Here is a 22153-nt window from a genome sequence, read left to right as displayed (position 1 = left end):
TTTTTGCAAATCTGTAATCGCAGCACATCAGCAACAGTCACTGTAGCATAACGGCAAGTAGCTCATTTTCAGCGAGAAAGTAAGTGAATGATCTCTGATATTGTTCATGTGCTGTAATTTGTCTTTTATTTTTCCTGCTGTGGAAAGTGCTGAGCTGACTATTTGTGTCCCTCTCTCTGTTCCCCTCCCCTCACCCTCTTTTTGTTTTGGTCCAGGCTGAGAATGATCTCAACGAGCTGAGAGCACTGATGCATTCTCCCAATGCTATTGTGGTAAGCTCCCTCTGCCCAAACCTGAGCCGAGCTGAATGACAGTCGACAGTGAGGAGGCACAACAGGAGGTTTCTAGAATGGTACCGTTAGAGTCTGGGCTATAGGTTCGGTTTCTAGAACATATCGCATGCTTTAGGGGAACAATCTTATTTACAGTAAACATTAGATTGTTCTGGATTAGGCCCTGGAGATTGCAGTGCCCAGTTTGGATACCACACAGTTATCAGCATAATGAATGGATGACAGAGGTGTTCCCTGTTTTCTAGCAAACTTGCTGTTCCGTGAAATTACTCCATTACCTTTATAGAACAGAAAGCTTATATTTTTCCATGTTGTTCAGCTTAAAAATGAAAATGAATTATTTTAAAAATAGTCACATCGCTTTTGCTTCACATCTAATGTAACTGTAAATTAAGGTGCGTAGTTTGTAAGTAATAACACATGGAAATTTGGGCATGATGTGATTGAGGCATTATCAGTGCATTGTCATAATCCTGAAGTAGAGACAGGTTTGTTTTTTATTTAGCTGTACCTCTGAGATTATTATAAGAAAAGGAGGATGCCCCTCCCAAAGGCCTTGGTATGAACAAATGTCACCTGAGGAACACTCCTTAGCACTGCAGTTTAGCCAAACCATGCTAATTAGCACCAGCTAGTTCACTGCTCAGCAAGCATGATGAGCTCAAAACATGTTCTCTGTATGGCTGAACGATATTAAAAAAAAATCAACAATGCGATAGTTTTTATTTTATATTTTACTTTTTGTGATATGTATTGCATTTTTAAGAAATAAAAAGGAGTTGCATAATTTTACCAGGTATCTGCCGTGTTTCACTTTCAAAGCTTCATTTTAAAATAATTTATCATTCTAGAAATGATTAGGGTGATTTTAGAGAAATAAGACAGTTGCCTACATTTCTTGTCAGATTTGCAAGTTTTTGTTTTTTTTCCCAAGCGTTGTCATAAGAAAGGAGACCCTATGGGATTTTGTTTTCTATTAAGTATTAAGAGGTTAGCCTAACGTGACTGATGGGCCCAATTTGCTCTACATTGCATTGTTTACTGCAGTGTTGATTCTGAAAGGATATGTTGTTCAGCCGTAGTCCTTTATGTTTCTGTCAAGCACTGGAAACATTTTGCATTTATACATTAACTGTGGATACAGATTTTTTTTGAAATACTATTTGCTTTGAAAAACAGGTCATACTTTGTTGATTTTCATGCAGCTCTGATAACCAAGTGGTCTTAATGGAATCTTGGGTATTAACAGGCTTGCGTTATCATTGGTGACATAGTTAATACAACTGTGATTTTAGCCGGCAGTATCAAATACTAATCCAAAACACAGGTCCATTTGTCTGAGAAATGTCTGTCAGTATGTTTGAATAGGTTCCCTGTGTCTGTGTGCTTTCTCTTTGGGTGGGCTTTTTCCTCGAATTTGTGTGTGTTACAGTGCGTCAGGGCTGTGGCACACAATGTGCACTTGCGATAAGGCAGAGCCCCTTTTTAATAGCATCAGCATTGACCAATAGCAATGCCTCATGTCAGTAGTCTCTATTATAATGATGGAAGTGGTCAGTTAATGTTTGCTCCATCTTATTGTGTTGCATTAAGTTGAGAGCTTTGGCATCGCTTCCTCCAGTGTTAATCTTGTCAAAGCATTCACGAGTAAAATGGTCTGACAAATGTTTTTGTGTATTTGTTTCGAAATTTAGTCAAACCTAACAATGATTGAGTAGAAATTTGGCACCAGTTGTTAGAGATAATTGTATTTCATTCTGGTATTGATCACGTGAAGAAACACTGCCGTAGGTGAGTAATATGCAAAAAGACAATTTAGAATCAGATTTATTGGCCAAGTATCGTTCCACATACAAAAGATTTGGCTCAAATAGATCACACTAGACAATATACCATATAGTATACAATACACAATATATAGACAAAATGCGATTCAGGATATACAGTACACAATATACAACAGCAGCAGCAAAGTGGTTGGGGATAAGGGAAGTTAAACAATAGCAATACTAAAGGCTGGAGGGGACTAGGGAATACTCTAAGTAAATAAACACTATTATGTACACATGACACTAAATTGTAGAGTAAAAAGGGGATATTAACTGAAGTGTGTGTATAGGCATTGTTGTTATAGTTTTTTTGTAAAGTGGTAATATAATGTGCTACTTCTTAAATGTGTGTAAGAAATATCACTTTACATTTTTGAATTTAGTAGCTTGTTACTCAACAAAATATTCTGCATGGTGACAGAGACCACCTTCATGGATCTGAACCAACTATTCAGTCAACCGGAAATTAAGTGTCATCGGGAATGCCTGTTCTTGAAGGAGTACTGCACCACCTCTCTCACATGTCAAGACACACCACATGTGTGCACATACACCGGTACAGGAAAAGTCTTTATGTATATTAGTCATCTGAGGCAATTAATTTTAAGAGCAAGCCTTTTGTTTCTCTAGTGCTTGCCCTTTTAAAGTTCTTGTTTTTTTTATACTCACAACTGGGTGGTTTTAGTCATTTTGACATGATGGAAAGCTATAGCCTTAATTCTTCACTTGAACTTCATTGATTGACAGCTGTTTGTCAGAAAAACATTTCGTTTCACCCATCGCTACCACTCAAATCTAAACTGAAGTCAGCAGTGCCACATGCACTTGGCTTAGAATTTTCATGCCTGGATATGTGGATCTATGGGGAAGGTGGCGTCTGCAGTTTGAAGTGGTTCATTAATCCACCCTTCCATAAGTGGCCTATATGGACAATTTTGTGCTGATTGCAGCTGTATGTGCCTGCAGCATTCTAGCTGTTTAAAAAGTCTGTTTTGTCATGTGTCTGTCTTGTCCGTTAATGTTGACATGATGTGGCCTCTTGATAACTTGTTGGTTTCACCAGCAAAACGGCCACTTCATAACAGGAAATTCATACAACTTCATAACAGTCAGTTGACTAACGGACTATTTGTCAGTTACTAAAAAATGAACCACTGTGGAAAAGTGATCTATAACATACTTGAATGCAATTTTAACCCATTTATCTTAATAAGTAAGATAAATGGGTTTATAATTCTGAAAGTGGACTCTAGCTTTGATCTGATGTGTTCCTGCTCAAAAATGCCTCTCAGTATAGTGTTAGAATATCACCAAGTAATATCACCAGTAGTATAACGTGTTACCATTATTTGTATTGTCATATGATAATGGAATGCATTAATTTTTTAAAGCAGTAATGAGTAATATGTCATAAATTACAGTTTTTGTTATTCCCCCAACTCTGGTAATGACAACTTAAATCCGACTAAATCTAAGACATTTTCATAGACTATGACTACATTTTAAAGGTGCTATCAAAACAAGGCTCACCCGTATGCAGATGAAATAGTTTATCATCATATGTTTCCATGCAGCTGTGTTTTATCTTTGTGTTCTCTCTCTCTCTCTCTCTCTCTCTCTCTCTCTCTCTCTCTCTCTCTCTCTCTCTCTCTCTCTCTCTCTCTCTCTCTCTCTCTCTCTCTCTCTCTCTCTCTCTCTCTCTACATCCACAGCGCATGAAGTTCCTCCTGTTGCAGCAGAAGTACCTGGAATATCTGGAGGATGGCAAGGTTCTGGAGGCGCTGCAGGTTCTTCGAGGAGAGCTGACGCCACTTAAGTACAACACAGACCGGATCCATGTGCTCAGCGGGTACTGTCACTCACCTGATATTTAAATTTTCTTAAAAATCATCTGATTATAAGTTCAAGTGGCATAGTGGCACAGTAAATGGGGTGACTGGTTTTTAGCTGGAGGATCCTGGTTTAAGTCCTTGTGTGTGTGTGTGTGTGTGTGTGTGTATAAGCATCAATTGTTTCCAGGTATCCCTTAGCAAAACATTGAACCCCTACCATCTCCAGGGCTCTTGCCTGTTCCTGTCTGCTGTTCCTGCGGTGAGAACAGAAAAGAGCATGTCTTCATGAGTTTTGATAGGGTGAAACTTTATTCTATCATGACACACATTAAAAACTAGAATCCCATTTAGCCAATAAATAGTTGTCTTGTTACCCATCATTGGTGACAGGGTGAACCCATTTAATATTTAATTAACATCTGCCCATATCCGTTGTCACTGATCTCTCTACGCAGTTAGGTCTTATCAAATATCATGTGTCCATAATTACAATAGCTCACTTTAATGTCCCCTTCTATTGTTACCAATTATGCAACTAATATCACTCATCTGTGTAGCTCAGGGGCAGGTAACTTTTTCGGGCTGAAATGTATTATGCTTTGGAGATCGATCAGCGCTTCTCGTGCAGATTCAGGGAAAGTATCATGTTTCATAACCAGAAATATGCGAGCATGGGCTAATTTAACGATTTCGCAAGGATAAATTCTGCTTGAAGAGACCGACATTATGCTGGTGAGTAGCGTGTACATTTTGTCTTAGATTCTTAAAAAAAGCTGGTAAGGGTTTTCAGACATTTACAGACTGAGTTCATTCTGTGTGACAGCATTGAAAATGGAGTAAAAACCAGTGTATCAGTTTTGAATGGTCTGCCAACATTTGGTCTAGTTGTATTTTAAACTAGCAATGAAACCATTTAATCAGTCATCTAATCAATAGGAACAATCTCTATGCTCTCAACACACAAGCAAGCACATCACTCAAATCTATTATCTAATCAATTTGTTGGAATTGGTCAGGCAACACTGCCCTCCAGCCCATCTTTATTAGCAGTCTGTCTGCCCCATTGACAGAATTGTCAATTGATCTGTCATCTTTCGCTGGTCAGTCAATACACTATGTCCATCCAAATGCATCCTTGGCCCATGTGCTTTCAAGGCAACCATGTTTCAATTTAGGACGTTTAAGGGATCTTTAATATGCCTTGGACATTGTGTGAACACTGCATTAATCTGCCTTTGCAAAAGATCTGTGCCTCCTCACACATTAAGTTGCCAATTGTAGCATTTTGAAGAAAAAAAAACAACCTTTGCTTTCTTTTTTGGGGGGGGTGGGGCATTTTCGCCATTAAGTTTTTAATGGAGTCCCTATGCAATAATGACTGTCTTCCTGTAGGTACCTCATGTGTAGCCATGCTGAGGATCTGAGAGTCAAAGCAGAGTGGGAGGGCAAGGGGACAGCCTCACGCTGCCGACTGCTGGACAAACTTCAGAGTAAGGTCACACGCACGCACGCACGCACGCACACACACCATCATCATCATTGGCGGTCACTCGAAGCGAGTATGACTGTCCTCTCCATTGGGTTATCTACTTGTGGGTCTTCAGCTGGCTGTAGAGGCCTATCCGTGATCCACACACTTTGTTGCAGTATGGACAGGGGAAAGTGGTGGTGGTTGAGCCTTTTTCTCTCTCTCCTTGCGTTGCTGTCGCTTTTTCTCTGCGGCACAGTGGAGTTCCATTTCATGACGTGCAGCTCCTTCCTGCACGGATTTCTTCCAAGAGTGCCTATCCGTGCAATATGTTCCCATTTGCTTGACGTGATGTTGAATTTCTTCAGACTGGTCTTGATATTGTCCTTGAAACATTTATTTTCCTGCTGGGAGCTTGCTGACCTTCGTTCAGCTTGGGAATACAGGATCTGTTTGGGGAGACGTGTGTTGTACATGTGGATGGCATGGCCTGTCCATTGGAGTTCGTGCTGCATTGTTGTGGTGGTGATGCTAGCCATGTTGGCTTCTTCCAGAACACTGATGTTGGTGTGTCTGTCCTTCCAGCTGATCCTCAGGGTCTTTTGTAAGGATCTTTTGGTATCGTTTCAAGGCTCTCAGGTGCCTGCTGTAGGTGGGCCATGACTCTGCTCCATACAGCAGGGTGCGGAGAACAACAGCTTTGTCGACCAGGAGGTTTCTTTTTCGGGCCTTTAGGTCTCAGTCTTCAAAGACTCTTCCTGAGTCTGACGCCACTGACACAACTCGGGCAATGGGTGACCTCAGAGTCGATGTCGCTTTTGAGGAAAGAAGGCTGCCGAGGTAGGGGAAGTGATCAACATTTTCAATAATTTTGTTGTCCACTTTTATGGTGGGCTGGGTAAGACGTCTGGTTGGGTGGAGATTGATATAAGACCTGGGTCTTCTTGATGTTTAATGCTAGACCCAGGGCTCTGTATCCCTTGGCAAAGGCATTCAGAATGTGCTGGAGGTCTTCTGCGGAGTGTGCTGCGATAGCATTGTCGTCTGCATACTGAAGCACCATGATGGTGGTGTTGCAGACTTTGCTCTTGTTCTTGAACTTATTAAGGTTGAAGAGCCTGCCATCAGTTCTGTATAGAATTGGAATCCCCGGTGGCAGCTCTTCACCAATGAGGTGGAGTATGGCAGCAATATATATGGCAAACAGGGTGGGTGCGATGATGCATCCCTGTTTGACCCCTGTTTCCACAGTGAAGGGCTCTTACTCAGAGCTGTTGTTGCTGAACACTGTGACGGACATGCTGTCATTTAGAAGCCTCAGTATTCTGATGTATTTGTCAGGGGAGCCATATCTTGATAGTATGTGCCACAGAGCCTGGCGGTCTACTGAGTCAAAGGCCATTATCAGGTCTATGAAAGCCATGTACAAAGGCTGCCTTTGTTCACGGCATTTTTCCTGGAGTTGGCATGCTGTAACTACCATGTCTGCTGTACCTCTGGATGGGCAGAAGCAACACTGAGATTCTGGGAATACTTCCTCAGCCAGTGGTAGCAGTTGGTTTGTGAGTACGTGAGCGAGGACTTTGCCTGTTTTTGACAGGAGTGAGATGCCCCTGTAGTTTCCACATTCTGCCTTGTCCCTTTTCTTGAATATGGCCACTAATAGAGCATCCCAAAGCTCTGAGGAAAGTATTTCTTTTTCCCAGACCTTGAGGAGGAGGGTGTGGATGTGGTACAGGAGCTCTGGTCCACCTTGTTTTAAAATCTCAGCTGGGATCTCATCTGGAACGGCAGCCTTGTTGTTCTTAAGGCTCCTGATGCCATTTGAACTTCTGTCATGGTGAGAGGTTCCCTAATGTCTTCTCTGATGGGACTACAGGGAATGTAGCCGGCAGTGTCTGGTTCAGCTGTGCTGTTGCAATTGAGTTCCTGGAAGTGCTGTTTCCATCAGGTGGTAATGGATTCGTCATCCTTCAGCAGCTCCTGCCTGTCCTTTGAGGGCAGGGGGTTTAAGCTGCGGTTGCTTGGAGCATAGACGGCCTTAGTAGCACTGAAAAAGCCTCTGGTGTCACCCGACTCTGCCAGTCACTGGATTTCCAGAGCCTTTTGTGTCCACTAAGAGTTCTCAAGCTCCCTCACCCATCTCTGGACGTCTGCCTTGACTCTGTAGTAAGCCACTCTTTTAGCCTTGCAGGTTTCAAGGTTCAGTCTTGGCCAGCTCTGCTTCTTTTGAACCCTCCTCTTCCTCTTGAGTTTGATGGACATCGTGGAACAGATGAGATGATCTGTCCAGCAGTCATCTGTATCGACCATGGCCCTCATGATGTTCACGTCGTGGCGGTCCCTGGTTCGCACAGTGGCATAGTCTAGGAGATGCCACTGTTTGGACTAGGAGTGTCTCCAAGAAACCTTAAATTTTCCTTTTCTGGCGAAACAGTATTAGTGATGGTGAGGTCATACTGAGCACATTTGATAAGAAGCAGAACTCCATTGGAGTTTATGTTCCCGATGCCTTTCTTTCTATAGTGCCCTTCCAGAGGTGTTGGTCCCAGCCAACCCTGGTGTTGAAGTCTCCTTAGGAGAATAATCTTATCCTCCTTGGGGATTCTTGACAGTGTCTCGTCTAAGCAGGCGTAGGTCTCTTTTACTTCCTCTTCAGAATCTAAAGTAGGGGCATAGGCACTCACAACTTTTGCCATCTGATTATTGGCAAGCACCAGATGGATGGTCATGAGACGCTCACTGATCTCCACAGGAAGTTCAGACAGGTGGCTGATGGATCTGGTTCCTGATGGCAAATCCAATGCCATGGATCCTGGGCTCATCAACAGCTTTTCCTTTCCAGAAGAAAGTGTAGCCGCCCTTCTCCTTCAGTTGTCTTTCGTCTGCCTGTTGGGTTTCAGGAAGGGCAGTTGTGTCAATCCGGCATCTCTTCAGTCTGTAGTGATGATCGCTGTTCTCCTCTCGGGTCTGTTACTGGTTGCACTATTCATCAGTGTGCATATATTCCAGGCTCCAGAGTTCATGTTCCTATGTTTCTGACCGCATGTGGTGATCCCTCTGGATGTGGTAATCCAGTCAGGATCCAGTCAGGAGGTTTGAGTCAGGCTATTTTTATGGTGCCTTTTCTAGCCCCATACCCGGGTGGGGTGAGCAGAGTGTATCCTAAAGAGGGCTGCTCAGTTGTGGGTGCAGCTACTGAAGGACTCGTTCTACCTCGTTCCAAGAGCCCAGCGACTGAATCAAGCACCCGCCGCCTGATGTGCTGGCTCATGACTAAGGGCTTCCAGATCTCACAATAGTGCCCCCCGTCGCCACTTGCCAGTTGCCATAGGACTTAATCCAGGATGTTAGGGTGGATTCCCTTTATGGAGAACACCTGTGCATGACTTTAATGTGGGGAGACTGGTATACAGACAGCCACCACATGGTTCTTGACAAATCTGGGTCAGGATCCAGTGACATGGAGTCCAAGACGACTGGGGCCCATTTCTGCTGCAGCCTTCATCTGCCTTCCCAGCCATTGTGATGCTTCCCTAAAGTCAGCCATCATCCTCTGCCTGTTCCACCATGCAGAGGATGAGATTGCTCTTTGTCAGGGACCTCCCCTTTGACCTTACTGCCATGGGTGACCCTATCTGGAGCATAGCTCCAGATGGCATTGCTCTCGGGATCTCAGGACCACGCAAGCCTCTCCAGCATGACAAGGTGACAATCCACGGAGAAGACACACACACACACGCACACACACAACATTCACTTAGCCGTAAAAGCTAACATAGACCACCTTACTCACTGCGTAAGCCACCCCACGCACTTTGTAAATACACTTTGTAAATACTCAACGAACACGTCATCTGTAACCAATGAAAATCTGAAAAATACCTGTGAAAACCTGATGCAGTCTTACAGGAATACTACTTTTCAATAAATGCTTTCCTTGTGATGCCTGTAAACACCACTTTGCCTGCCCCTGCAGTGTACCTGCCTCCTTCTGTAATGCTGCCTCCTCGGCGGCTGCAGACCCTGTTGCGCCAGGCAGTGGAGCTGCAGAGGGACCGCTGTCTCTACCACAACACCAAGCTAGACAGCAGCCTGGATTCTGTCTCCTTACTCCTTGACCACGTCTGCAGTCGGTAGGTAGCATGCTGCCCTCACTATCAAGACTTTAAGACATGTTTGTTAGATTAGCTATTCTATTGAGTAAGAATGTTAAATTTAAATGTATTTTTGAATTTGATGTTTTACTGTCGTACTCGAATGGGACACCTCTCCGATGTCAACACTGTGTGCCATAATTTTTGACTTGGCACGAAAAAGATTTTGACCATAAACCCCTCCTCTTGCTACAGGAAACAGTTTCCTTGTTACACCCAGCAAATCCTGACAGAGCATTGTAATGAGGTCTGGTTCTGCAAGTTCTCCAATGATGGCACCAAATTGGCCACAGGCTCCAAAGACACAACTGTCATTATTTGGCAAGTGGACCCTGTAAGTGTGATTACTCATACGTGCACTGCTATTTGTGTATATTCATTCTAATGCTAACATAACTCTCTCTCACACACACACACACGTGTATATATACTATATATATATATTTATTTATTTTCATTGGTAAATTCATGTAAATTTTTTTACCTATGGTTTATTTGGCTACTTTTCTCTCTTTCTTCCATCCATTTTTCCCTGATTATTTTTCTCTTAAATGTATGTGCATGAATGTATAATACACATTGATACCCATTTGTGCATAGGAGAGCCACCAGCTGAAGCTGCTGCGAACCCTGGAGGGTCATGCCTATGGAGTGTCCTACTTAGCCTGGAGCCCTGACAACACCTACCTAATCGCCTGTGGTCCTGATGACTGCTCTGAACTCTGGCTCTGGAATGTCCAGGTAACAAAAGCACACACAAAAAGTTTGTTTCCAGATCTCTCTTGATCCCAGTTAAACAGTACTCACTTTTAGCCCTTCTCCACCCACTGACAGTTTGGATGGAATGTAGCAGTGCTGTAGAATGCCACACACCAGCTTAGAAGCCTACCCTGAAACTTCAGTTGGCTAACACCGCCATGTTGCCTTTCTCCTCGGGTCATATTTAATTGGTTTTATACGCTGGACCACAAGTGTGTTGGCAAAGCAATTTGAGGTGTTATGTCTTTGATGCCCTCATGATGTTGGCCATGTTGGAGGTGTTGATTGTAATGTGTTTTACTGAAGAAAGAGACAAAATAGATTTTCTCTCTCAAAGCAGCTGAGCGATGCACTCTCATTTTTGTTGAATTAATCACCAGGGCAAGCAATTTTTCTACCCAAAGGGAAATACCAATATGTTTTGGCTTGAAAATTGTAATTGAAGGTTTGCTTCCTCTTTAATCTCATTTTGAAGGTATCTTTTCTGTAACGTGATTCTACAAGTCAGCCCCCATTCTCCCTGTGCTCTACTCTGTTCACTGGTCATTTAGAAGAGCACAGAATTTAAAAGTGTAAGGACTTGAATTGTGAAATGAAAAATCCACTTGAAGGCAAACAGTCATGAATTTATATGCCTCGAGCCTCCCGCAGATATTCTATAGGATGTGTACTCAGTGACCTGTCTTTCCCTGTCCTCCCCCCTCCTCTGTCATTTACCCATCCCCCTCTCTCCCATCCTTTTTATTCTTTCTCCTCTGCTCTCTCCCACCCCACCTCCACCCCTTTACCTCTCATCTTATCCTGCCTCATCCTTCCTATCCTCCTGGTGGCCAGACGGGGGAACTGCGGACCAAGATGTCCCAATCCCATGAGGACAGCTTGACCAGTGTGGCCTGGAACCCTGACGGCAAACGTTTTGTCACCGGAGGACAGAGGGGGCAGTTCTACCAGTGTGTAAGTGACCCCATGATTTTTGTTGTTGATGTATAATTTCTGTATGATTGGTCTACCATCAACTGCAGGCAGCTCTGTAACATTTGTTGGTCTTTGTGCTTCCGTCATTCTCTTTTGCACCATCAAAGCTTTATGCATTGCTTCTGTATTCCGTGTTGAATGTCTGGTATGTGTTTAAAGCAGAGGAAAAGGCAAGGGAGTGTTGGTGTTGCAGAAAAAGACCAGGTGTGTGTGAGTCATTGTGTATGTATAACGGCATATGAACTCCCAGTGCTGCTGTTGTGACTAGTGAAGCAAGCAGTCTACAGATAACTGGATCCTCCTATGTATTGATTGATCAGTCATGAACCTGCTGAACCCATAAGGTTGTTATGTTTATGATGCTTAACTGTAAGTTGTATAGTGATGTGTGTGTTTTTGAGTGCACACGTACACACGTGGGTGAGCATGTGCTTGTTTTTGTGCTGCTTTGTTATTTATGTATCTGAATAGTGGATAGTTTGTACGTTGTACATTGAGCATGACAGAAAGGGTTAAACCTAACCCTAGTGCTGGGAATTATTTCTCATTTCATGGACATAGAAAAAAGAGTTATGAACCACTTAAATGGCTTGAATAATGGCAGAAGTGCTGAAACAGTGTAACTTGCTTTTTCTTCATAGCTGAATAGATATTTGTTTTTACTACAGTATTGTAGTGTTTATCTACCATTATGTATGTGGAAATTAGTTTTTTTTTTTTCCAAATTAAGTTTTTTTCCTCATTTTTGTTTTCTTGATTTTTTTTTTTTTTTTCAGTTGGGTAATTTTTACTCATTTTAATTTTAAGAACGTATGTGTAATTAACTGCAATAATAAAAACAAAAGCAAAATGGCATTATCAGTTCATTTTAATCAAAGTACTTGCATAAGAGATTTATAATAAAAGTAACAGCATTAATCAAAGTGCCTATTCATTACCATTGAGCTCATTCCCAAACCATGGCATCATATATGATGTGCAAGGTGTTCCTCCATGTCTATAAAGAGATGTGCCGAGTAACGAGTTTTACCTGCGTACTTCACCACTATCCAAACCTAAACGCTAAACCTAACCACTACCTAATCTGGATTTCATTAATATTCATACATTAAACTGAACCATCCTAGGAGAGAAATGTTGTTGTCTTCTGTGATGCTGGTCACTTTGACATTCTTTTCTGTATCCCATGCAACAAACAATGGACAGGTTGTGACGTGCACACTCAACATGCACAAAAACACAGGAGTATGACAAGGTTTCTGTGAGGGAGATTGACTGATGGTCTAAGAACACATTACTTGAAATTCCCAATACATTAACAAATTTTGTAATAATTTCCCCCAAATTTACAAAGTCCGTGCACTTCCATATTTATATTTGAAATCCATTTTCATGTCTCCCTTCCTTAGTTTTGCTTGTGTTTTCTGCATCCCAGAAATCGTAGTGCTCTATATATAGACATGTAATCTGTTAGAGCAAGAGAAGCAAACGTGACGGTTCTGAAATTAGACTTTGTTTCCCAATTAGCCTTGTGCCAGAGGTGAGAGGAAGGATACAGGAGAGATGATGGGAAGGTGTATTAATCTCTTCCCTTGGATTAAGGAGGGCCTGGAGGAACCCACTCAGAGAAACATCTGGGCCACTTGTTAGGTCCTACCGCCACTGCAGTTCCAAAACAGATTATAGAAAATGGATAGATTGATTTTTAAAAAAAAATTCCATTCCATCTTTCTATTCTATATGGCTTCTAGGTTCATTTCAGATCTTTCCCCCACTTATGATCTTATTTCAGACTCTTTCCCCCACTTATGATCTTGTTTTTTATGTCTGATCATTCATGTGTGTGTTAGAAAAGACAGAAGGCGGAGCTGAAGGTGGCAGAAGATTTTCATTGGGAATGATGAAGGAGGACAGGAACGAGTATATTAGAGGGACAGCTCAGGTTAGACGGTTTGCAGACAAAGCAAGAGAGGCAAGATTGAGATGGTTTGGACATGTGCGGAGGAGATTTGCTGGGTGTATTGGGAGAAGGATGCTGAATATGGAGCTGCCAGAAAAGAGGAAGGCCAAAGAGGCCGTTTATCGATGTGGTGAGGGAAGACATGCAGGTGGCTGGCATGACAGAGGAAGATGCAGAGGACAGGAAGAGATGGAAATGGATGAGCCGCTGTGGCGACCCCTAACAGGAGCATCCAAAAATAGTAGTAGTAGTAGATTCATATGTGTGTTACAGGATATTGGAGAATGTCCTTCTTATTGACATCAGAGAAAGACGCTGTGTATGATAGGTTGAGAGCGGAGAACCCCCAATGTTCATGATTATGTACATCAATCAAGGTTAATAAATTAGGTCAGTTATAAAGGTTTTGCCACTCAACAGGTCTTCCAGATTGCAGTGCTCATATTAAGAGCATATTAAGAGTGCATTCAATAATTACTCGTGAATCTGTGGTCTAGAATAAAAGCTCATAGACATTATGTTTTTGTTTGCTTTTCTGTCCAAGGGATTTTATGTAACTTGAGCTTTTCATTGAGTTACAAGTTTCTTTTCAGCCCTGTGTCAGCCAATTCGTGGTTAGTGTTAATATGTGGGCTAAGTAAAGGATTTGGACTCTTAACTAGTCCTATGTATCTAAAACATAAAGCTATTAGAGGAGCTGTGTGGGTCTAGTCAACTTTTTGAAATTCTGTTATGCTTTGAAAATATTTGACTTTTGTTTTTGTTTTTTTTTTGTCATGGAAATGAATAGTGAAATGCTAAATCTTCCAAAGAGGTTTTCTCATCATAGGCTGCTCATGTTTGGCTCTTCACAGATTTCTAGCAAGCACCTTATAACTACTTTGCAAGAACTCTCAATTAGCCCATACATTTTCTCCAGGGAATGTTGCTTGTAGTTACTTCATATTATTTAAACAAGTAATGATTTATCAGCAAAAAGTCAAATACTTAATCTGCAGACTGTTACATGTGTCATATTATTGGGTATAAATGAAGTTTTCTAAAGTGAAATAGTTCATCCATAGCTATGTAAGCCATAACTCTCACCAAGTTCCAGCAGTAGCTAGTTGATCTCCAAAATAGCAACCATTTCCTCAATGACTCAGTCTTTTAGATAGCCATCCCCTTTTAAGGGATATTACTTTGACGTGCCATTGACTTTCTGTAAGTGATGCATGAATTCTGCTCCTCAATGAATCCACTACCTTCTGTCTGTGTTGTCAGGACCTGGATGGTAACCTGTTAGATTCCTGGGAAGGTGTGAGAGTGCAATGCCTGTGGTGCCCGAGTGACGGCAGGACGGTGTTGGCCTCCGACACCCATCAACGTATCAGAGGTTACAACTTCGAGGATCTTACAGACAGAAACATGTATGTGTCTCCTCAACCCCAACCACCCAGTCTTTTCTATTTTCTGAAACACTTTTGAATTTACCTGATAATTGAAGTTTCAGTGATTGCAGGATTAAAATGTGAGTCACACATTTTGTTCACTAGCAAATGAACAATTAATGTCAACCACCAACTCATTGTAGCCTGCTGTTTTCCATCTCTTTCTTTACTGATATCGCGATTATGCAGGCTAATTCTAAACTGCATATATATTTAATGTGTCTTTTATAGAGTTCAGGAAGACCACCCTATCATGTCTTTCACTGTTTCAAAGAACGGAAGATTAGCTTTGTTAAATGTAGCAACTCAGGTAAGCCATTTGACTCTGGTGTGTGCACTGTACATACTTCTGCAAGAATGCTGATACTTTTTCTATGTGGTACTTTTTTTTAATGCATTACTTTGTACTGAACTGACCATTTTAACCCTGGTGTCTTACTGTTTAAGGAAATTTGTGTTCTTGAAATAACTTGCTATTTTATTTTTGAGAAGCTCCGAATATGTATAGACAATAGTTATTATCCTCCCTTCCCATCCGAACCCCTGTAGGGGGTGCACCTGTGGGACCTGCAAGACCGGGTGTTGGTGAGGAAGTATCAAGGAGTTACCCAGGGCTTCTACACCATTCACTCCTGCTTTGGAGGGCACAATGAAGACTTCATTGCCAGTGGCAGTGAAGGTAAAGCAGAAGAGTTTTTATGAAGAGGGTCCATATTTAGCAAGTAACCATTACAACTGTATGAGATTGTAGTTCTTTCTAACCCTTGTGGGTATCTATTCTAACTAGCTCTTTTATCACTTCAATTCAAAACACTAGTCTCTTTACTCGAGCTCTTGGGGAGTTGAAAGCATCATACTTGTGCTTCTTATTTCTGATTAGGGATTAGTAAGGCCGTCGGGGGGTTGGCGGTTTTATATCTTCTTGTAGCGTAGTGTGGTTTTGGAATGACAAATGGGTAACATCCATCTCTGACCACATATTGCACACATTCAAAGCTTATTGATGTAAAGCCATAAGTTAAAAGTGAAACTCCCCACTGAAATAAGTAGATATTCCAGTGCTATTGCAGCATTCATCCCAGATTAGTTATATATATCAGCACATATTCTAGTTTTTAAACATGACAACTGCAATGAAAAAAAAAAGTCCATAGAGTGTTAAGATGATTGACAAATTAAAAAGACATGCATTTTAGAGTTAATACTCCTGTCTGGTAATAGGAAAAAGAACTAGAGTTGGTCCCCGGGCGCTGCTCCACAGCTGCCCACTGCTCCTGTCTAACAGGATGGGTTAAATGCAGAAGAAAAATTTCATTGTAAACAAAACAACTTTACAATGACCAAACAAAAGTGGCTTTAAAAATAAAATGTAAAAAAATAAAATAAAATACTAACTTTAGGGTCTGACCTCCAGTGAAATTAGATTAGCTGGTTTAACTGTTTTAAATTTTGTTTTAGGATAGACCAGCTCTATTCTTTACTTGATACATAGGCTTGACATTAATCTGGTATTGGAAATGATGCCCCCCCCCCCTGCAATTCACCTGTAACAAACCTGTTTGTCTGTCTCTTACTTTGCTAAATTCTAATACCTACTGTAATCCATAACACCAACGCATCCACTCTCATGTGCCCCACTTGTATTTCTGTACCTTTTACCCTGCCACAGACCACAAGGTATACATCTGGCACCGGCGTAGTGAGCTGCCCATTGCTGAGCTAACAGGACACACACGCACCGTCAACTGTGTGAGCTGGAACCCAGCCATCCCAGGTCTCATGGCCTCTGCTTCAGATGACGGCACAGTGCGTGTTTGGGGACCTGCGCCTTTCCTCGACGCACAAGAGGCCGAAGGACTCAATGGTGATTGGCCAAATCAAACTTGCAAGACAATCGTTCTGTCGTATTGTGTTTGATGTTTTTCAGTTTACGTGATAAAAACTGCTGTACAGGACCAAATCGGTGTTTTTTGCATGTTTTAACCCATGTACTACAAATCAGTTATAATTTACATTACTTGTAACCTTTTTCCAAAGCATAGTTTTGAGGTTTTTTTGTTTTGTTTTTGAGAAATCACCCAATTTCCGTTTCTTTTAATTCAAACGTTCGGGTGACAAACACACTTTAAAATTCACTGCTTCTCTGCCCAACTTTCTTATGTGATGTTGGAATTTTGTTTTATAAAACAATCTTTTTTTCCAGGGACTGTTTTTTCTAATCTATTCACACTTTCAGCTGCATTATACCGCAATGACAACGTAACTTTCAGAACCAATAAAGGCGATGAAATGGTCACTAATGGATTACCGATCTGAAGCAGGTTTAAAGTCTCAGCATGTTGATTTTCACACTGTACTGAAATGAAAGGAAACCAATTGGTGCTTGCAAGTAAGGGAAAACACATTAAAAAAATAAAATAGAAATAAACTAAAACTGTACTATACTTTGGAAACTGGTTGAAAGTAACGTAAAGTATTTGTGATTTATAGTAAATGGGCCAAAACATGCATAATCATTGGTATGGTCCCTGCAAAAATGTAAAACAAATCACCGTTAGTTTCTGTCATTACTTAAGCAATTTTAGCCATTTGAGATAAAAGATGAATTGCCCAAGTTAGATATAGCCATTGAAACCAATGTTAAGAGTCTTATGTACCACATTGACCCTTCAGTCCTATGTGTTTGGCTATGTCAAAGCTTTCCACTTGTCGTGTGAAACCATGTTAATACTTCTGATAAAAGCTTTTTGGTAGGTAATGCTTTCATTGTTAAAGGGAAATATCACTGCTAATAATTTGTCCATCCAGCAAGTGCTGGTGGTCTGTCTAGCAGTCCTAAACTATAACTGATTCAATGCAATTTATTTTGACTGAGAAATTTACATTCTCCTGCCAAAAGAGCTTTTCTACATTGTCATGTACCAGTATGCATTGCACAAGTGTTTCTCAATGGCAGAGATAAGAAAATTACATCTCAGACAGTTGGCCTTGTATCTTCTTCTGCCATCCACCGATTTCAATGGATGGCGGAAGTAAGCCAGTTTGCTATAACGGGTTGCAGTGACAGATAATATTGGCAAGTATTGTGTGCTAGAGATGCCACCTCCATGATCTGTGCATAAAGTTTAACATAGGCAAAATTTCCCTTTGACACAATTTTTAACATCAAAGCTATTTTTGCTTCTCCTTTTTTATCTATTGAACTGATTTTATTTATGCAGAGCTGATTAATAAAGCACCATTGTATTAAACATACTTGTAAACATAGTGTTGCAAGGTGTTTATCCCCTTATTTAATTGATCTCCTTTTTTCCTCAGAGAACTGCAGTAACATGGATAGTTGATGGTGACTGATGGAGCAGAAGACGTCTTCTCTCTTTAACAACAAATCCACGACGAAAACGAAATCCAAACCAGGTGAATGAAATCCAACCCGAAGAAAAACGACGACAAGTAAACAAAAAGCCACCAAGACAAATTTGAGAACAAAAGTCTCATAACTGATCCAGACAAAACTGTGTAGGTGACGATGGGTACTCTTAAAAGAAAAAAAAAATCCAGGTCCTCATCAGAAATTCAATCTTGACCAATACTCCCTGCCCCAAAGGACATGGCCATCAAGTTCCCAATGTTTCCCAGGAAACCCACCTCCACCGTGGGCTTGGAGCCCGACATTAAGCCCCTGCCATCCATCCCGCCAGACAGACACCACAGACATGCCGTCTATTCTTTGGACCAAGTCCGTCTGTCTGTATCTGTCTCACATACCTGTATATGTGTACATGGAGATGGGTGGGGTGGGGGGTGTTAGGGGAGGATGGTGCATATGGGGATATGGCAACTCTTCTGTGTGTCTGTTTTTCTTTCTCTTTTTCTTGCTATATTCTTCACACTAGTTGTCGGACAAAGGCTCGAAATCCACCATAAGATGCTAGCCAGCCGAATGACGACACAAAACAGGCTACGCTAAATGTTGGATTTTTTTTATAGTAGACATATCGTTATTCTCACTGAAGAGGTTAATCTTAGCTCGATTAGTACCCGCAGAAAGCTTTGGTGTGAAGAATACAGTTTTTCTCTCTGATTCTCCAAATTAGGAAAAAGCTTTTTTTACGTGAATTGAAACTAACCCTAACAGCCGCTGTAATGACACAAACTGACAGTCACCCATACCCTCTGTTGAGCTAGCTACCGCACATCTCCACTACATCTACCTGAGAGGTGAAGGACAGAGTGATTCATAAGTCAAAGGTGAAGAACCAACCATTGCTGGTGCAGTAGGATTTCCATTGTAGGCATATCTTCTTGGATTTCTCTTGAAGGGCATGCTCTAAGATGTAAAAGAACATGAGATGCACCTTAAATTGCACACTGATGTATACACCTGTCCTTCCTCTGTGCGTGTGTGTTAGTGTGTGTTTGTGTATTGTGCATGCACACATTTTGTGTGGATGTTGGTGTGTATGAATGCAGGTGCATGTATGCCTGCGTATGGAAGTTGATATTGGTGGGTGTGGGAATGGATTTATTTGCGTGCGTGCTTGTATGTGTGTTCAATTCACACCAGCAGAAGATTCTTGCTTCCCCCATGCCCCAGTCCCCCCCACCTCCCACCCCCAGTGAAATTGTAAAGAGGATTTTAAAACCATTCTAAGTTATCCAAAATCCCAAAGCGACCTCTATCTGTGGAACAAAAAGTACTTGAGAGCCATTTTGTAAAACCCTTTTTTTTAATCTGGGGATGTTATTTTACAATTGAATTCACTTTTTATATATCTCCTAACCATATGGCATTGAAATGGCACTGAGTCATTGGCATCTTTTTTTGGGGGGGGGGGGTTAAGGAAATTTGAAAAAGCAGATTAAATGAGGTGCGCTAAAGGAAAAAGGCTGTAAACTAAGCTGTTATGAGCAAAAGGTCATTTCATATGAGGAGTTTATGTTAGTAAGAATGGAAAAAGGATTCAACATGTTGCGTAGAGGGAAGAGGCATCAGTAACCAGAACCACATTCTACGTCCACAGTGTTAGGGAATAGATTTGCTGTCCTGAATCACACACAAAATGCCTTCCTCTTCACACGTGCACACACACACCTTCAGTATGTATTACAATCCCACTGCACTTAGTGTTTTTTTTTTCGTTTTGGTTTTTTTTTTTTTTTTTGCTCTCTTGCACCCATTACAAAAGACCTAATTCCATTAGGGTCTCATATTAATAGCACCAACACCTTATGGCAGCCACCCTTGTCAGTGTAATGGCTGAAAAAGTTGTGAAGACTAACCTAAAGAAGAGATTCCAGAAGGAATTGAGCCCTAACTATGCCTCTGTGGTCCTCTACACAGTGACTGCGTATCTTGTGCATGAATGTGTCATGTATTACATCCTCATCCAAGGCATAGCAGCCTCATCTTGAGGGTACCAATCTTCGAGCTTAGAGCAAATTCTGCACAGCGCCCCCCTGCTCTCCAGCCAATTTGTTCAGTTGTCAGTACACCACTCAAATCTTCCTTCCTCCCTTTTTCAGGGTATGTAATGACTATTTGCTACAGACTGATAAAATGTTTAACAACAATGCTTTTTTCTGTTTTTATTGAACCTTTTGTTACTTTAATTTTTTGTTCTCATTATATCTTTTTGGTTGACCTCTATCCCTGTATGATCATATTAAAATATAACCAGATTTTTGGAGTCTTCATAATTCCTGTTTTTTTTCTTCCTTATTTCAGTTTTATTACTATATCCACCACTACTCTTGCAAATGAATATGCACAGTAACACCCATGCCAATATGAGTGGGATGAGTCTATGGGAAATGTTACCTATAATCAATCAGGTTTAAACTATCCACCCCTGCCTTTAAAGAGAATTACCCTTGTGAAAATCTACTTCTCGCATGGTTGTGTATTTGACCAAAATCTCCGTTGATATGCCACTGTTGGTTGGCAGATGCCACTTATCTATCCCATTTCAAAACCAAAAACGCTTGAGGCACACAGTGGTGTTTTTTCTGTTGGTGTTGTGTGTGTGTCGCCGTCTGATATTTACGCTCTGGAATCTTCTAGTATTTTTCCGGGACAGTTGAATGGACTTGAACTTCCTCTTCCACATCCTCTATCCACACCCTCTACATCATTTCAGAGGACTCAAGGCAAATCATAACTGCAAAGAACCCCAGAAAGCTTTTCATCAAAAGCTTATAATTCATCTGTTGGTGGCATATGCTTTGTCTGTATGCAATTTGGTGTCTACTCTGTTCTTTTGTCTAGGTTTTACCAAGGGAGTTGTTTCCGATTCAACTATGTCTTATTTCTCTCTCAGAGGTGATGGTGATGGTGGGGAGGGGCTGGGTGGGGGGGAGTAATAAGGGCTTACTGTAGCATCTCTAGAGTTCCTTGGGTTTGGGGTGGGGGGGTTGTGCGGGTTTGCGTTTAATGTGTTATTTACAAAAGTGATTGTACTGTTTTGTATCATTGTGTAGGAGAAGTGTCATGTATGCATATTTTCAATAAAGCATTCAGGGTTTTGACAAAAAAAGAAAAAACAAAAATAATGGCTTATGGAAGTTCCCAGGGGCAAGAAAATGAAATAGCCCCTAAAAGCCAGATTTGGGATTGGTTTATCCACTCCTCCCACCCCTAATCATAGAGAGGAGTGCAGAGCCAAACTGAGTGTCAGTGCATTGAGCAGAGCATATCTCAAGGGGCTATTGTTGAAAAGAGCTGGGCTGAATTCTGTTAAGAAAAAAAAAGTCTTTGTATTTTAATCAATTATTTGGTCAAAAATGACTTAAAAGCAATGTGTGGAGGCTGAGCATCTGGCAGTAGGTTACATCATCAACGCCAAAACTAGGGGTAACACGAACAATTGCCAATAAAGTGTCATTATTTTAACTAAACGTTGTTGTTGACCATAGATTTATATGCACAATGTGCCATTCACATGGAAATGGATGGAGACGGGCTGAGACGATATGCACACACCGACTCACTACCACATGGTAAAAAATAAAGTACTTCCAAGTTTGTTCTGCGTCAGTCAGATTGTTTTCTCAACAATCCAATGTTTTGTTTTGTTTTAGAAAGTAAGGCATCATCCAAGCCAAACTGCTTTTGATACGAATGTTTTCCAGTGGTAATTGTATTTTTCTGTAAGGCATGAAAACCTAAAGCATACAGTTGTAATAATAAAAGGCCTTGATAATTTATAAATAATTTTGGAAATCAACTGTTACCAAGTGCTTTCCAAGACAAAACAACGCACGAATACCAAGAAATAACGGCAGGAAACGATAACATGCAGTGGAATAGGCCTGAACGAGTTTTTGAGTTTTTTTTAATCAGTAGGAGATGCAACATTTTGTGATCCCCAGAGCTGATAACCACACGCATCTTACATCCATCGGATAGCGCCTGATGGCTCCAAGATTTAATTTTTAAGGATGTTTTGTT

The 22153-nt window shown here is 41.2% G+C and overlaps 1 protein-coding gene across 1 annotated transcript in view; it reads left to right on the top strand.

The window, feature by feature from the left end:
- Positions 1 to 19891, top strand: part of LOC130125070 (WD repeat-containing protein 26-like) — a 28434-nt gene extending 8543 nt beyond the window's left edge. Inside the window, exons 3-14 of the mRNA XM_056294510.1 lie at positions 216 to 272; positions 3835 to 3971; positions 5347 to 5444; positions 9402 to 9558; positions 9775 to 9913; positions 10180 to 10320; positions 11173 to 11292; positions 14537 to 14682; positions 14935 to 15013; positions 15253 to 15382; positions 16373 to 16567; positions 18022 to 19891. Coding sequence (XP_056150485.1) covers positions 216 to 272; positions 3835 to 3971; positions 5347 to 5444; positions 9402 to 9558; positions 9775 to 9913; positions 10180 to 10320; positions 11173 to 11292; positions 14537 to 14682; positions 14935 to 15013; positions 15253 to 15382; positions 16373 to 16567; positions 18022 to 18047 — 1425 coding nt within the window. The 3' untranslated portion in view covers positions 18048 to 19891. The remainder of the gene's footprint in view (positions 1 to 215; positions 273 to 3834; positions 3972 to 5346; positions 5445 to 9401; positions 9559 to 9774; positions 9914 to 10179; positions 10321 to 11172; positions 11293 to 14536; positions 14683 to 14934; positions 15014 to 15252; positions 15383 to 16372; positions 16568 to 18021) is intronic.
- The last annotated feature ends 2262 nt before the right edge of the window (positions 19892 to 22153 follow it).

This window comes from Lampris incognitus, chromosome 15, assembly GCF_029633865.1.
Source record: "Lampris incognitus isolate fLamInc1 chromosome 15, fLamInc1.hap2, whole genome shotgun sequence".
In the NCBI taxonomy this organism is placed as follows: domain Eukaryota; kingdom Metazoa; phylum Chordata; class Actinopteri; order Lampriformes; family Lampridae; genus Lampris; species Lampris incognitus.
Note: the sequence above shows the minus strand (reverse complement) of the source record. Positions and strands in the feature narration are given on the sequence as shown.